The sequence below is a fragment of the Crocuta crocuta genome, unplaced genomic scaffold (assembly GCF_008692635.1).
Source record: "Crocuta crocuta isolate KB4526 unplaced genomic scaffold, BGI_CrCroc_1.0 scaffold179, whole genome shotgun sequence".
NCBI lineage: Eukaryota > Metazoa > Chordata > Mammalia > Carnivora > Hyaenidae > Crocuta > Crocuta crocuta.
Window position 1 is genome coordinate 2,273,807 of NW_027551568.1, and position 16,015 is coordinate 2,289,821.

Consider the following 16,015-nt stretch of genomic DNA (forward strand, 5'->3'; position numbering starts at 1 on the left):
GGGCCGCCCGGCGCGGGGAGGGCGCCCGGGGGGCGGCCCCGCCTCCTCCGCCGCGGGGACCCGCGGACTGCCCGCCGCGACGGGCTCCCAAACCAGGTTTCCCCAGCCTGTGACTAATGGTGTCAGACGTGCTGGGATTTGTTCCTTTCGAATGAAAATGACGATGACTTCCGCAGAGCCCCGTGTCCCCGGCCTGCCCGGCCTGGGCGGGGTTCCCTCAGGAAGTGGGAGCAGAGCTCTTGACTCACCGAGGCGTCTGGCCGTCCCCGGACGCCTTCCCTGGGAGCCGGGAGCCCCTCGGAGGACCTGCTGGCTTGTCCCTCCGACGACAGGCCTGCTGCTGCCCGCCTTTGTCATGAGGCTTAATTAACTCATGTCTCTCTCTCTTTTCTTTCAGTCTGCGACTGTGTCTGATGGTGGTAAGTCACAATTTCTGATGTATATTTTTATTTCTTTTATCAAGTGTTCCCATTGTGAAAGTGTATATGCCATTGATTCACTCAGAAGAGATGTTTTCTTGTTCTTTCCCGTCCCCTGGGGGAGGGTTTTGGTCAGCGCTGACTTGGGGGAACTTTCCATGGCTTCCTGGTGGCCGAGACACGAGTTCTGGAAGCCGTTTATTGCAGAGACATGTTATGAATCTGACCTTGAGCGGGTGGAGCCCTTGCGGCCGTCCGGGCGTCGGCTGCAGCACGTCTGATCCCACACCTGTGCTGACACGTCAAAACACGCTGCCTTTGTAACCGGCAAGTGCAGATTTCAGAGCTCTTGCCGAATTTGAGCAATTCTGGAAATTCGGGGGAGACTCAGGTGCGACACGCTCCCTTCTTAGGAAAGGCGAGGAGGGTGCGCTGAGGCCTGGGGGCTGGAGAGGAAGTGAGAGCCTTCTTCCTGCCTCCAAACGGGGTGTGGGAACCCCGCTCACGGCCCGTCCCGAAGGAGGTGGCCAGCCGTGGCCCCTTTCACTGGCAGTCGCTCTGATGTCACCGCACCATTTTCGCTCCGTGGTGGCTCCCTGTCGCTCACAATCCTCATAAAGTCCTTATGCTCACAGGTTGTGTGTGTGTTTACGTGTTGTGATTAGTCTATTCTGGCTTTTGAGAGGTGATTTTTAGTTCATCAGAAGGCCTCAGCCCTGCGTTCTCACTGTACGCTGGCTGCGCACGGGCATCCAGAACTGGACAGCGTGGGGTCCGAGGTTACCCCGGGCAAAGCCGGGGTAGAGAAACTAAGCGAGGCGTTCACCACGCTTTCTGCTGTCCCGCAGCCGCCTGCATTGGTGGCGGCCTCGGACGGGGCGGGGGGGGCCGGGAGCCACCGGTCATGGGCGTGCGCGCGGGGCCCATCTTGAATTACAAACGTGCTGATACCTGAGGCGGAGGCCGGGATCCTGAACCATGTGTTTGGGGAGTTATTTATTTTAATAAAAGGAATTATGTTCCCTATTTTACGTGCAGAGATAATCATGCCACTTAATCGGTCTTCAGCTGGGAGTGGGGACCACTTCCTTAAAGAAAAGAAATAGGACCGGTAACCAAATCCAGGATAAAAGTGCTTTTTATACCATTCCGTTCTTGCCTACGCTTTCCGCCGTGTTCTGCGTGTTTCCTGGTAGGAGGGATTCATTTCTGCAGGAGGTTTACAAACGTGAGGCGTTCAGTCTAACCATCAATACGCGGCCTGATGACCCCGACACGTTCCCTCTGTGAGCGGTGGATGTGGGAGCCCTGCGGCTGGGTTTCTAGTGCCCTCTGGGTTCACAACGCTGGGCCTCCCCACCGCGCCCCCCTCTCTGGGCCCTGCGTGTCCCCCGCGAGGCCCCTCTGTGGCAGCGGTGGGAGGCTCCCTACATCGCAGCACGTCCTGAATGTCAGGAACCGCGCCAGATGGCTTACGTGTGTTTTATTTAGTTTTTTTATACTTTTACTGTTTTTCCATCTTCGATCCTCTTCTGCGTGCAGGTGAGAAGAAAACATTTCTCATTTGCAGGCTGGTTCTGGGAGCTTCAGCCCCACACTCTCCACGGGAGGGGGGCAGGGACTGGGGAGCCGGTTTGGAAAGCACCCTGTTCACAGGTTGGGACGGCCTCCACGTGGCCATCCCACGTGGCTTTGGCAAGGGGTCTGTCGCGCACTCAGGAGCACGGCAGTCACCGCTGTCTTCCGGTCCCCGTGGCGTCCCTTCCTCTGGCAGCCTCTCACCGTCTAGCTGTGTGGTTTATCTGAAGTTGGACAGTGCTGTTTTGAGACTTTGTCAACTCCTCGAGTGTTTCCCACTTTCCCAGGAGGAGGAGGGGCTCACTGCCCGCCGCCCGTGGGCGGCCGGCCTCCGTGGAGGGCACACGGGGACCCGGGGTGCGTCGAGGGGTCTGCCTCAAGGAAAGGAAGAACATTCTAGCAGTTAAGAGAGGCTTAAAAATGTAACGACCCTGTGGGAAGCTATCCGGACACCTGTGCACAGGGGAGGAGCAGAAGCGCAGACGGGGCGTCCGTGGGCCGAGGGCAGCGCCCGGGCCTCCAGGGTGGGCACCAGCAGGGCCTCCTGTCCTGGGCCGCCGAGCCTGCGGCTTCACTGTCACGGAGCTCGCTCCCCTCCCTCGCTCCCCTCTCGCTCTGTACCAGGCAGCTCTGCCAGCAGCGTCCGCCCACCCGACTCCTCCGTCCTCAAAAGGTCAGGCTGCTTTCTGCCGCCGCTCGCTGTGCCTTCCGAGGCGGAGAATGCGGCGTGTGCGGGGGCCTTGCGAGCGNGTCCCCTTGGGGGGGCGTCCCCGGCCCCCTTCTTGTCCCCCCACCCCTGCATCCCAGGGGACCCCAGGCGGTTGTGGCCACACTCCCTTCACCTTCACCGTCCCTTCGAGGTTTGCTCCCCTCCCGACGCCTCGCTGGCCCCGCTCTCCGCCTGCTCAGAGCTGTGGGTGGTGGCGGCCCCGTCCCCGCCCCGGCCTCCTGTGTCCCTTGGGCCCTTTGCACAACACGCGCTCCCCTCCGAGAGGCCTGGGTCCCCTGCCGTCATGCCAGTCACCCCCCTGCGTCGCCGTGTGGCCTCCACGCCGTGGCCCCGCACCACACACGGCAGGCGGTACAGAGGGCGTCTGAAGGAAGGCATCCACGGACGCACGGGTGCCAGCCAGAGCCCGGGTCGGAGCAGCGGCTTTCTAGGATTTTCCTTCGTGGTGAAGCCCTCTCGTAGCACAGACAAGCCCCGGGGAAGCCCACTCGGTAGAACACAGATGCCGAGACGCCTGGCCGAGCTGTGAGCCTGTGGCCTCGGGGTGCTGGGTGGGCCTCCTCTTCCCGGGCACTGGCCACGCGGGGTTGGCCCGGGTCCCCTCTGTCCCTCTTCAGGTGCTTCCATCCGTCACCCCTTATAACAAACACACACATATTTTTCTAAGTTTATTTATTTATTTTGAGAGAGAGAGAATGAGCAGGGGAGGGCGAGAGGGAGCGAGAACCCCCAGCAGGCCCCGCACTGTCAGCGCACAGCCCGACGCGGGGCTTGATCCCATGAAGCGTGAGATCGTGGCCTGAGGTGGAGTCAAGAGTCCGACACTTAACCGACTAAGCCCCCCGGGTGCCCCCGAAGACACGTATTTTGAAGTCACTGTAAGCTCCGTGCCATAACCTAATGGCAGTCATTTCTGTTGTTTTTGGTGATTCTTTTAACATTGAAACTGGAACCTTTTTGAAATCAGAAATAATACCAGATGAAAGACATGTGATCGTTAATTCTTATTTGTTTTCTGAAAGCAGACGGCCTTTGATTTTAAGCCCGGTCTCCTGTCTCTCTGTGCGCCCTGTTCCAGCGCACGCGCAGTAAGGCGAGCCGTTGGGCGGCGGGAAGGTAGCAGGCGTGTCCCCTGCAGGTGTGGACGGTGACAGGGAAGGGCCGTGCACCAGCCTCACCGCTGGGCCCCTGAGGAGCCCCCCGTGGTTAGAGCCCGTGGCACCGCGCTGGGCTTTGCAAACTGTCCCGCCTGGGTCGTGGGAGCTNGCCAGCCTCACCGCTGGGCCCCTGAGGAGCCCCCCCGTGGTTGGAGCCCGTGGCACCGCGCTGGGCTTTGCAAACTGTCCCGCCTGGGTCGTGGGAGCTCAGTCGCGGGGACACAGGGAGACGCCCCCTGCTAGTTTGTCCCTCTGTAAGTGGCAGCCGGGAGTGCAGTGCCGCCAGATGCACCATTTGAGCCTGTCCCTGGGCTTCCTCATGTCGGGGACCTCGGGCCTCAGGAAGGGTGCCGTCTGGAAGGGGGGCCCGGCGCCCCCGACCACATCCCTGTTACCGGGAACCACACACTCTGCACGCAGACTTCTTGTTTCTCTTTCCAAACTTTTGTTATTTTTATATTTCCCAGCTTTACTGAGGCGTGGCTGACAAGGAAAAGTTGTATGTGGTCAGGGTATGTGATGTGATGATTTGCTGCACGTACAGGTTGTGACGGGATCATCACAATCGAGGTGCCCAGCACCTCGCATGGTGACGTGTGTGTGGGGGGTGTGTGTGTGTGTGTGTGTGTGTGTGTGTGTGGTGAGGACCATAGACTGACTCCCTTTGCACATCTCAGGTGCATGATACAAGCTTGTGAGGTGTAGTCACCGCCCAGACCTCACTTACCTTCTCACTGAAACCCTGTAAACCTTGACTGACATCGCCCATGCCCCCTCACCCACCGCCATTCTGCCTCTGGCCTCTGTGCACTGGACTCCGCGTGACCTTGGACGACGTGGGTTTGAACTGCACCGACCCACTTAGACGCAGGGTTTTTCCTCTCAATAAATACAGCACAGGCCCGTAAATGTATCTTCCTTATGGTTTTCTTAGTAACGTTTCCTTTTCTGGGGCTGACTTTATTGTAAGAATAGAGCATCTCGTACACACAACATATGAAATGTGTGTTAATCCTTTGTCATCGGTGAGGCTTCCCGGCAGCAGGAGGCTGTCACTAGTTACTTTTTCGAGGAGTCAGAAGTTATGCAGATTTTCGGATTTTCGACTATGTGGGGATTGGGGTTCGGGTTAGGGCACCCAGCCCCATGCTGTCCAAGCATCATCTGCAGGTTATTTTTTTTTTTTAAGTTTATCTACTTACTTAGAGAGATAGAAAGCAAGCAGGGGAGGGGCAGAGAGAGAGGGAGAGACAGAATCTCAAGCAGGCTGTACACGGTCAGCGCAGAGCCCAATGTGGGGCTCGAATTCATGCACCGTGAGATCACGACCTGAGCTGAAGCCAAGAGTCAGAGCCCTGACCGATGGACCAGCCCGGCGCCCCCGTCACCGCTTCCTTATCGCTTCACCCGTCCCGAAGAGGGATCGCTGGGCTGCTGACGGCACTTGTTTCCACATCTTGTCCGTGGCGAGCAGTGAACGCGGGGGCACCGATCTCCCCTCGACATCCTGCTTTCAGTCCCTTCGGACGGGTGCCCAGGAGTGGGGTGGCTGGGTCATGGGGTGGTCCTGTTTTTGATTTTTTGAGGAGCCTCCATCCTGTCCTCCACGAGGCCACACCAGTTTGCGCTCCCCCCGGCAGTGCACGAGGGTCCCCTTCGTCCGCGCCCTCGCCTGTCACTTCTTGTCTTTTTGACGGTAGCCACTCCGGTGGGTGCAGGTCATCCCTCGCTGTCGTTCTGATTTGCGTTTCTCTGAGCGCGAGGATGTGGGGCACCTTTTCACGTGCCCGTTGGCCACCTGCATGTCTCCTTTGGAGAAGTGTCTGTGCAAGTCTTTTATTATCAGGTTGTTTGGGGTTTTTGTTATTGAATTGCATGAGCATCTTGTAGTTTTTCGCTGTGACTCCTTTACCAGATGTGGTTTGCGAGTCCTCTGCAGGGGGCTTCTGACCACGTGGCCTCCACGGGGCAGTTCAGACCTTCACCTTGGCACTTCCTGAGTGAGCCACGGGGCCTGGACGAGCCCAGGGGGGCAGCCGGGCTGGAGCCACGCACGGTGAGGGCCGAGGAGGCTGTCCCCAGAGAGCCGTGCTGTGTGTCAGCTCTGCCCGCCACGGGACACGCGGTGTCACTTCCGTCTCGGTGGCCACCCCTTAGGCAGGTGTACATGTGCCTCAGCAGAAGGGGTGAGTAGCTCGCGTGCTCCCACGGCGGACGGCGCGGGCCCTGAGGTCGCGCCTCCCTTGGCCGCACACGTCTACACCGGTAAGTCAGAACCCAGGAACAGATGGCGACCCATTTCTGTGAGAGGTTGGGGGGGTGCCGAGGCTCCACGATGGAGGACCGTGGGGGGGACCGCAGCGGCCGTGCCCCACGGAGCCGGGTGCCCGGCTCTGACGCCACATCTCTCCTCCCAGCCTCTGGCATTTAATACCCACTTTATTTTTACATATTCCATATTTGAGGAAAGTGACCTTTTTGGGTAAAATGATACATATGTATTCTAAATAACTTAAGTAATAAGAAAAAGCAAAGGAGAAAATGGCTTTAAAAGATCAACCCAAATCCAGCAACCCTGAAATAGGCGAACGCCACCGCAGGCGTCCCTACAGAGGGCAGCTGAGGCGGGACAGTGGGCCGGAGCCACCGCCGGACACGCCAGGCCGTCAGTGCGGACCAGCGTTCTCCCAGGGTGTGCCCTCAGGCAGGCAGGGCCAGGCCGGGGGCACGCAGGCTGCTCGGAGGCCCAGACCCCCATGGGGCCCGGCCAGCGGCTCCCTCCCGCCCTCCTCCGTTCCCACCCCGTCCTGGGTTCCTGGCCACAGGGTACATTTCACAGGCAGAATGTACAGCCGTAGCATCACGGCCGGGCCTGTGGCTGCGAGCTGCGGTTGTGCGTGGGGCCCGCATGGGGCACGTGCGGGGCGGAGGAGGGGAGGCCCCCCTTCAGCTGGCCTTCGCAGCGTCTGCTCTTTCACCGGCTCTCACTCGCGGGGTGCTGAGCCCACAGGCTCTGTTCCTCACGTTTCTGCTTCATTGAGAGTCGGTCTGTTCNCGTGGCTGCGAGCTGCGGTTGTGCGGGGCCCGCGTGGGGCACGTGCCGGGCGGAGGAGGGGAGGCCCCCCTTCAGCTGGCCTTCGCAGCGTCTGCTCTTTCACCGGCTCTCACTCGCGGGGTGCTGAGCCCACAGGCTCTGTTCCTCACGTTTCTGCTTCATTGAGAGTCGGTCTGTTCTCATCATGCGCAAAAGGCAATTTGCTTGCAAAAGTCTCTTTCTGTGCCATTAGTTTGACTTTCANCCATCCACCCATCCATCCATCCACCCACTACCCACTCATCCATCCACCCATCCATCCAGCCAGCCAGCCATCCAGCCAGCCATTTTTCTACCCAGCCATCCATTTACCCATCTATCAGTTCATCTCCCCATCTGTTTAGGTCAGCGGTCCCCGGGACCTGGATCACTTTCTGGCATTGACATTCTCAAGCCCCCAGAGAGGCCGTGGCACTAAGTCCCTGTGTCCTCCCCGCCTGAACCAAGATCCTCAGTGGCAGCAGGGAATCTACCTACAATGGTTTTGCTCGCCTTTCCCAGTGTCTCCATTATCCTGCCTCACTAAGAATGTTGGGGTCTTGTTGAGTCACCTCCTTCCCCAGGACACCTGCTGGGGACCCAGGGGTGGGCCAGGCCTAGAACCTGTCAAAACTGTGTTTTTATTTCTCTTTTAATCTTTCCTTGTTGTTTTTTTGGTTTTTTTTACCCCTCCTTCTCCCCCTTTTCTCCTGTTCGAAGCTTATGGCATGAGACTGCCTCCTCCTTTGGTTCCTTTTGTGAAGTTTATGTCTGATTTTCACCCTGCATCCTCTCCCTGCAGGGGTGTGGGGAAGGGGAGCCTGCGAGCCTGTTTCGTGTGCCCGTACGTCCCTGGGGAGCTGCCTTGTGCAGGCTTGTTCTGTTTCTAAATAGAACTTGATTAGGAAACGAGAGGAATGTGGGCTGCGCCAGATGAGAGCTTCACAACCTCCTCCTCACCTGCTCCTCCAGGCGCCGGGTGTGAGGGACTTGGGCCTGGCGCCCCGTCCATCCAGGGCTCCTCTCTGTCTCCAGGGCTCAGCAAGGGCCCTGCCTCCGAAGTCGGAACACACCTGACTGGGCCGGAGCACAGCTCCCTGGGCTGCCCGTGTCTTTCCAGGCTCCGGCCCCCCCTTCACTCTGGCCGCGCAGGCAGTGAAGGATGGTGGGCGTGGCCTAGATCAGACCCAGCAGAGGACCCTCACTTCTCACCTCCAGGCCTGGGGTCTCCTTCCTCCAGCTCTCCTTGTGGCTCTTCCTCGAGGCTCCGAGTTGCACCTGCTTCACATTCATAGCAAACTTTGGGTTCCAGGAGTGACTCTTACTATTTCAGGGATTTGGGATTCCGAGAGCCTCCCCTTTAACTTCATCTGGCATGAGAGTAAATGCAGCTCCCAGATGAACTCCCTGCTGCTTCCAGTCGTTTCTGGAAATAACTGACTCCTGTGAAACTCCACATGCGTCAGGACCCCGTGGCTGGCGCTGCCCGGGCTCCTGCTACGTGGCGCCGCCCAGCCCCCAGGTTGCCCTCTGGGCACATCCTCCCCATCTGTGTGTGTCTTCTCCGCCCATCTGGGGGTCGCCCTGGGGGCACAGCATCAGGCTGCTGGCGAGCCCTGATGGGAGGGGGCCCTGCTGATGGAGAGACTGGGGGCTCACCTCTGAGCAGAGGTGCTGCAACCTTGAGTATTTTTGGCAAATGGAACCGCATTCTCTGAAATCATGGAAGAGAGAGATGTAGAAGGTTTCAGAGTAATGCCGTGTGTTCTTGTACGGTTTTGGTGAATTCCTCATCAGAAAGGCGGTGCAGCCTAATTGCACATTTTTCAAAAATGTTTGCTAAATAGAAGAGATGGAATGTTAATTTGTAATTTGCTGCGCGAGAGGGGCTGTTTTAACCAGAAGTCTTTATTTTGGTTTAATACATCACATTCCTTATGGCTTGCTTTAGAGCTGAAAAATTATACCCAGAATAACAGAGTGTATTTATAGGGTATGAAGTACTAAGTATTTGTAAGCACCAGTCAGACTGGAGATTGTAGTTTGGGGAAGCACAGAGACATGGCTTCTGCCAAGATGCCTTTCAATGTGCTTGTTTCTTTCCAGTTCTGCAAGATGTTTGGAGCACGGTTTTATTAGTAATTATTTCTACTGTGATTTTTTTCCCCCCAGCAAATGGAAGTTCAAAGTTAATAAAGCCAGTGAGCACATACCTGCCTCCCAGAAGTAATATGTGTTACCATTTGGGCCTATTTGCTTTAGATCTTTTTTCTAAAGCATTAAAAGCACAGTGGAGGCCCCTGTCATCACCCCCCCTTCGCCGCGTCCATTCCTCATCCTCCCCCAGAGGCCCTCCCTGGAAGCAGGTGTGTATCCTCGCTCCTCCCAGGGAGTTGATTACTTTGATTCTTGGTAGGAAACGCCTCTCTTAGAAAACTGTAGTGTGAAAAGCATGGCACGTACGGACCGTTTCAGTAAGTCCTCTGTTCCCGCCGAGGGCGGGGGGGTGGTTAACAGTCCTGGGCTGCTCAAGTTCTGCCTCTTGATCTGGGAGCTGGGGCCGCGTTCCTCGTGAAGATCTGACTATGCACTTGTGATTCGTGCATTTTTCTGTGTGTGCTTTACTTTCCTAGAGTCTGCCGAAAGAATATTGTTTGAAATGCAGGAGGGTTTTTACCAAAGGACTTTCGAAATGGTCTAAAAATTCTAAAACGTTCACTCTCAATGTTTATAAAGTTGCTGAGAGAAAGTATTTTATAGATCAGGTCAGAAATTTGGCTAGAATAATTTAGAAGTAAGTTTTTGGGGCGCCTGGGTCGCTCAGTCGATTGAGCATCCATCTTCGGTTCTGGTCATGATCTCACGGTCCGTGAGTTCGAGCCCCGCGTCGGGCTCTGTGCTGACAGCTCAGAGCCTGGAGCTGCTTCAGATACTGTGTCTCCCTCTCTCTCTGCCCCTCCCTCACTCATGTTCTGTCTCTCTGTGTTTCTCAAAAAGGAATAAACGTTTAAAAAAAATGTTTGAGTAGACCCTGAGGGCCCTTTGCCCAGGTTCTCTCCTAGAGTAGTTTTGGGGCAAATTGCAAACAAATCCCCTGTCCTCTTGGTCAATAAACTGTAAGAATATAAAGTGTATGCCTCTGGGAAGCTTTGAAGATTTTCTCTTTATTCCCAGTTTCCAGCATCGTAACTATGATAATTCTTGGGTTGGTTTTGTTTGTGTGCCGGCTCTTGGGGATTTGTGAGGATCAGGTATTTCCTACTTTAACTACAAGAATGTTAGGCCACGTGAGCTTTCCTTGTCACCATGGAGACAGGTGCATTTCCAGTCCTTCCTCTTCTCTCTGCTTCACGCTTCGTAGGCTCTTTAGCTCCGTCTTTACGTTCACTGGTCTTTTCTTCCACGGGGTCTAATGAGCGTTAATGCTGTCCTGTGAGCCGCTCACTTCAGAGGCTGTGTCTTTGTCTCAGCACCGCCTCTGTCTCTCCCACAGCCCTTCATCTCTCCCCTCGCCGCTTTCCATAACACCCTTGAGCGTGTTTGCAACATCGCTATGTGTCTTCAAGTCCTTGGCTGCTCTCACCCTCACTGTCATTCCCGGGTCTGTTGTGCTGCCTGGTTACAGGTCACATTCTTCTGCAGCTTCACGTGTCTAGAGATTTTCGACTGGGTGCTGGGTTTTGTTGTCTTCCTTTGAAGAGTATGAAAGTTTGTTTAATAGTTAAGCTACTTGTGGGTTGGCTTGATCCCTCTGAGGCTTGTTTTTAGCCTTTTTTAAGGCAAGTCTAAAGTCGCTTTTCCGGTAGGCTCTGTTAGCCATGCTACTGACGAGCCTAGCACATGTGGGGTCTCCTTCGAGGAGCAGGTATTCGACAAGACCTGGGTGGGACTCAGAAATCTCCCAACCCTGTGAGTTGTGGGAACAGGTCAGCCTGCAGCTCGCTGGCTGCCTTTTGTCTAGCCTCAGGGGTTTCCCCCGTGCCCACACAGCCTAGAACTCAGCCTCAGGGGTTTCCCCCAGAGTCTCCTGTGAACTCTCGGCAGCTCTTTTTCTCCACTAGCTCCCACAGCTCCCGCAGGGCCCAGACACCCTGGGCTTCCCTGAGTCTAGCCTCTGTCTCTTCAGCTCAGCGGGAGAGCCATCATCCACTTGGGTCCCCCCACCCCCCGCCCCGAGCTGCACTTCTATGCGGTGCTTCCTGGCGGGTTGCTGGGCAGCGCCAGGGCTCACTTCACTGATTTCTTTTCCATCAGGGATCACAGTCTTGTGGTAACTGTGGTCCAGTTTTTTGGGAACTGTTGTTGACAATATTTTGCCTAGTTTTCTTTACTTATTTATTTATTTTTATTTAAAAAATTTCTTTAATGTTTATTTTTGAGAGAGAGAGAGACAGATCATGAGCAGAGAAGGGGCAAAGAGAGAGGGCGACCCAGAATCCAAAGAAGCTCCAGGCTCCGAACTGTCAGCACAGAGCCCGACACGGGGCTCAAACCCACGAACCGTGAGATCATGACCGGGGCCACAGTCAGATGCCCAACCAACTGAACCCCCCAGGTGTCCCCTAATTTTCTAGTGATGTGTGGCAAGAGGGGAAGTTTGCGCCTAGTTACTCCATCTTGGCCAGACAGAATTCTTGTGATACAGTTTTTTTCACTATAATTGTGGGAGATGGTCTCTTAAAAATTCTGAACAAGGGGCGCCTGGGTGGCCCAGTTGGTTAAGTGTCCAGCTTTTGCTCAGGTCATGATCTCACAGTTCGTGAGTTTGAGCCCCAGGTCGGGCTCTGTGCTGACAGCTCAGACCTTGGAGCCTGCTTCAAATTCTGTGACTCCCTCTCTCTTTGTCCCTCCCCTGCTCACGTGTTCTCTCTCACTCTCAAAAATAAATAAACATTAAAAACAAATTTTAGGGGTGCCTGGGTGGCTCAGTCAGTTGAGCATCTGGCTTTGGCTCAGGCCGTGATCGCATGGTTTGTGGGTTCGAGCCCCGCGTCGGGCTCTGTGCTGACGGCTCAGAGCCTGGAGCCTGTTTCGGATTCTGTGATTCACATTCTGTCTCTCCCTTCCCTTCTCACTGTGTCTCTCTCTCTCTCTCTCAAAAATAAATAAAACATTAAATTTTTTTTTTTTATATTTTTATTTACTTCTAGGAGAGAGAGACACAGTGTGAGCAGGGGAGGGTCAGAGAGAGAGGGAGACACAGACTCTGAAACAGGCTCCAGGCTCTGAGCTGGCAGTCAGCACAGAGCCCGACGCGGGGCTCGAACCCAAGAACCGCGAGATCATGACCTAAGCAAAAGTCGGACGCTTAACCGACTAAGCCACCCAGGTGCCCCTAAAAATTTTTTTTTTAATTTTTAAAAATTTTGAACAAAACTCAGAGCATGACACTTTCTTGCACAAGGAACTTCAGTGATAGCCCATTACCTGCAGGGCAACAGGCGCCCTCACAACCCAGAATGAATGGGTTGCCATCTGCCCACCCCTGGCCCAGGTGTATCCCATACCTGGCTCGGTATCGGGCACTTGGAACAGTCAGGGAACGAGCGAACACCTAATTCTGGAATCCAGCGAGCTTTGGTTAACGCCACGTGCCTGCACCATTCTGGGGGAGCTCAGTGGCGCCAGAGTGAACTGGAGACATGGGTGAGGAAGCCTTGTCCCCACTCTACCGCAGCGGGAGTCCTGTGGCCGTCAGAACCCCTCACTGCTCGGCTCTGCCTCCCGTTTGAGGGGCGCCCTGTGGGGCCAGCACCCCCCACGTCTCTGCGGGAACCGGTGCAGGGGACTCCGGAGGCCCCGGGAGGTGCCCTTCCTCCGACCGGAGGCCTGGCAGCCGCCCACGCACTGGCCGCCGAGCAGCGAGCGGACGGGAGGCCATGACGGGTTGTCCTGTAGCTTTGGCCCAGGCGCGTCGGTGCCCGCTGTGTCGCTAGCGCCAGAGGCAGATCTGTGTGCCCCTCGCTTGTCCGGGTCTTGGTGCTGAATGTTGTAAGTGTAGCTGAGCCTGACAGTCCTGGCGCCGCGTCCTGGTCCCCAGCTTTATGCAGGCGTCAGTTCGTGCTCGAGCTCCAGGCCACGGAGGCGGCAGTGACTTGTCTTTAAGAATTCGCTGTGGAGGGGCGTCCGGGGGCTCAGTTGGTTAAGCGGCCAACTTCAGCTCAGGTCATGATCTCACGGTCTGTGGGTTCGAGCCCTGTGTCGGGCTCTGTGCTGCCAGCACAGAGCCTGGAGCTGCTTCGGATTCTGTGTCTCCCTCTCTCTCTGCCCCTCCCCTGCTCATGTTCTGTCTCTCTCTGTCTCAAAAATAAACTATTAAAAAATATATTAAAAAAAAGAATTTGCTGTGGAGAGGGGCTGCAGTTTGGGAGGAAAGGGTCCGCCCCAGGTTGGGTTTGGCCAGGCTCCCTGTGGGCGGCCCGTAGAGGAAGGCGAGGAACCGGGGTCCCTGCCCCGTGCCCGGTGTGCCCCCGGCCCTCTCTGCCAGCTCCGCCCACGCTTGGCCTCCCCATCCTCAGACCCGTGCACACCGTGTTCCCTCGAGCAGCTCGCGTGTGCCGGCCCCTCCCGCGGGGCTGGGGACATGCCACAGACAGCTGCTCGGTCCCCCGCCCCCACCCGCCGCTGACACATCCGCTTGGAACACACATGGGACAGTCCTCAGTTACGACAGGTCCCCCTTTTTTTTCTAACAAGTCCCAAAACTCAGTCTTGGCTAATTTGAATGTATTAAATGTAGGTAACAACTCTAGAAAGGAAAGCCAATCACTAAGTCTGATTCGAACAATTTATCGCATTATACCAAGTTACATTTTACATTAAATGCTGCTAATTGAGAACGGCCCTTCTTTCGTCTCTTCTCCCATTTCATGAGAGTATTGCAGTCAGACGCTTCCGGTGTGTGTTTGTTACAACTGTTCTTCAAGCCGTGAAGACTTTGTGTTCGAGAATCAGGCACACGCGGCAGGTGCACTCACCAGCAGTACGCGGCCTGAGCACTTTTCACAAAGTGCACGCGCTGTGTTACCAGCACCCGGGAGCCCCTCATGCCCCCTGTTCAGTCCCTGTCCCCAGAGTGGACCCCTAGCCCCGCTGCTGACCCCATGGGTTTTGAGCCTAAAAACAAAGCATTCGTGCAGTACGCCCTCCCTCCCTCTAACGTTAGGTTCGTGAGTCCTGTGTGCATTGCGCGTATCATAGCTGTGTGTTCTCATAGCCGCGTGCCACTGTCGAGCAAGTGCGTCACCGTCCACACACCCACGGGACCCTTGGTGGCACCCGAGTGGGTGCTGACACTGTGGCACCCACGCGGGGCTCGGGGCAGATACCCGGCAGCGCGGGGCCACAGGCCGGGCCACAGGGGGCGTACCCAGAGGGATAGACAGTGTTCATGCCCACCCACGTTCTGGGTGTCCCCACACTGCCCACACTTCACCTTGGTTCCTTTGGCCCCTGAAGGGGAACACGGGCCACTGGATTGGGGTTGCTTGGTGCTGGCAGTTCCCTGATGACTAATGAACTGAGCGCCTTGCGTGTTCTTGGCGGCTTGGACACCCTCCATGTGAAGTGCCGGCCAGATGGTTTGCCTTTCCTTATTGATTTCTAGAAAACTTTTAAAAATATATTCTACAATTAGATTTTGTGTTGGATTTACATGTGCAGGGAAACCCCCCTCCGCAGCTCCCTGATCGCTCTCCTACTGCTGTCTTTTGCTGATCGGAAGGTTTTAATCTTGGGGCTCCTGGGTGGCTCAGTCGGTTAGGCATCCGACTCTTGATCTCAGCTCAAGGGCTTGATCTCAGGGTTGGGAGTTCAAGCCCCATGTTGGACTCCGTGCTGGGCATGAAGCCTACATAAAAAATAGATAGATGGGGCGCCTGGGTGGCTCAGTCAGTTGAGCATCCGACTTCGGCTCGGGTTGTGATCTCATGATTCATGAGTTCGAGCCCTGCGTTGCACTCTGTGCTGACAGCTCAGAGCCTGGAGCCTGCTTCAGATTCTGTGTCTCCCTCTCTCTCTGCCCCTCCCCTGCTCACCCTCTGTCTCTTTCTATCAAAAATAAATGTAAAAAAAAAAAAGTTAGATAAAAATAAAAATTAAAAAAATATTTTTAAGTTTGTAATCATAACATCATCCAATTTATCATTCTTCCTTTCTGGTGATGCTGCTTGTGTCCTTTTAGAGCAGCCCTTGCCCTTCCCCTGAGCGTGAGGGTAAACCCATTGCTGCAGTGTTTCACACTGAAACCTCAGATCACCCGGAGGCAGTCCCTTATGCACAGTGTGGCCCAGGGGACGACACTCCCGTTCTCCCGCCTGGGACCCAGCGGACCCAGCCCCACCTATGGCGACGCTGATCCTCTCCTCACCGAACTGAAGCCGCGCCTTTATCAGGTAATCATAGATTTGGGGGTCTGCCCCTGGCCTCTGGCTTTTGTTCCAGTGGCCTCTCTGTCTGTCACTGGGTTGACATCGGCGCTGTAATTACTGTCACCCTCAGTGCGTTCTGAGATCTGGATTGGAGCCTCAGCCTCGCATGCCCTTGCGATCGCTTCTGCTCTGCAGGCCCCCCGCGCACTCCTGCACGGCTTGGGGCGGCCGGCAAGCCGCTGGCAGTTCTGCGGCCGTCCTCGCGTCTGTCAGCCGGTGGGGACCCAGCAGCTCCGGAGTCTGGGTGGGATGCTCTCACTGGAAATGTTCTTAGAAAGCCACACAGCCGTCGACATCGGCGGTTGGGCTTTAACAAAGTTGTTTTGTAACTTCCCGCTTGTGACCGTCAACGTGTGGCCACGAACTACTCTGCTCTGTGAAAATCTTGAGGTCTTTCCCCTGGGAATAAACACCAAATCCGGCTTGGTTGATCTGTCTTTTAAAAACTATCGCTTTTAGATGACTGGCCCCTATAAATACCTAACGGTAGAATCGATAGAGATGATTTCAGGCTAAGCCGTCACCCTCAAAGAGATTCCATTGTTCACAAGAAGGCGAGGGAGGAGCCTGCAATGTACGTGACCTTTCTAGGGTTTGCATGGAAGGTGACCTGTCGCATCAGACAGGCG

At 55.8% G+C, this 16,015-nt stretch overlaps 1 protein-coding gene across 1 annotated transcript in view; it reads left to right on the forward strand.

The window, feature by feature from the left end:
• Window positions 1–16,015, forward strand: part of RGS12 (regulator of G protein signaling 12) — an 82,876-nt gene that overhangs the window by 36,411 nt on the left and 30,450 nt on the right. The window contains exon 3 of the mRNA XM_077750595.1: window positions 398–419. Within this exon, the coding sequence (XP_077606721.1) occupies window positions 398–419 (22 nt within the window). The remainder of the gene's footprint in view (window positions 1–397; window positions 420–16,015) is intronic.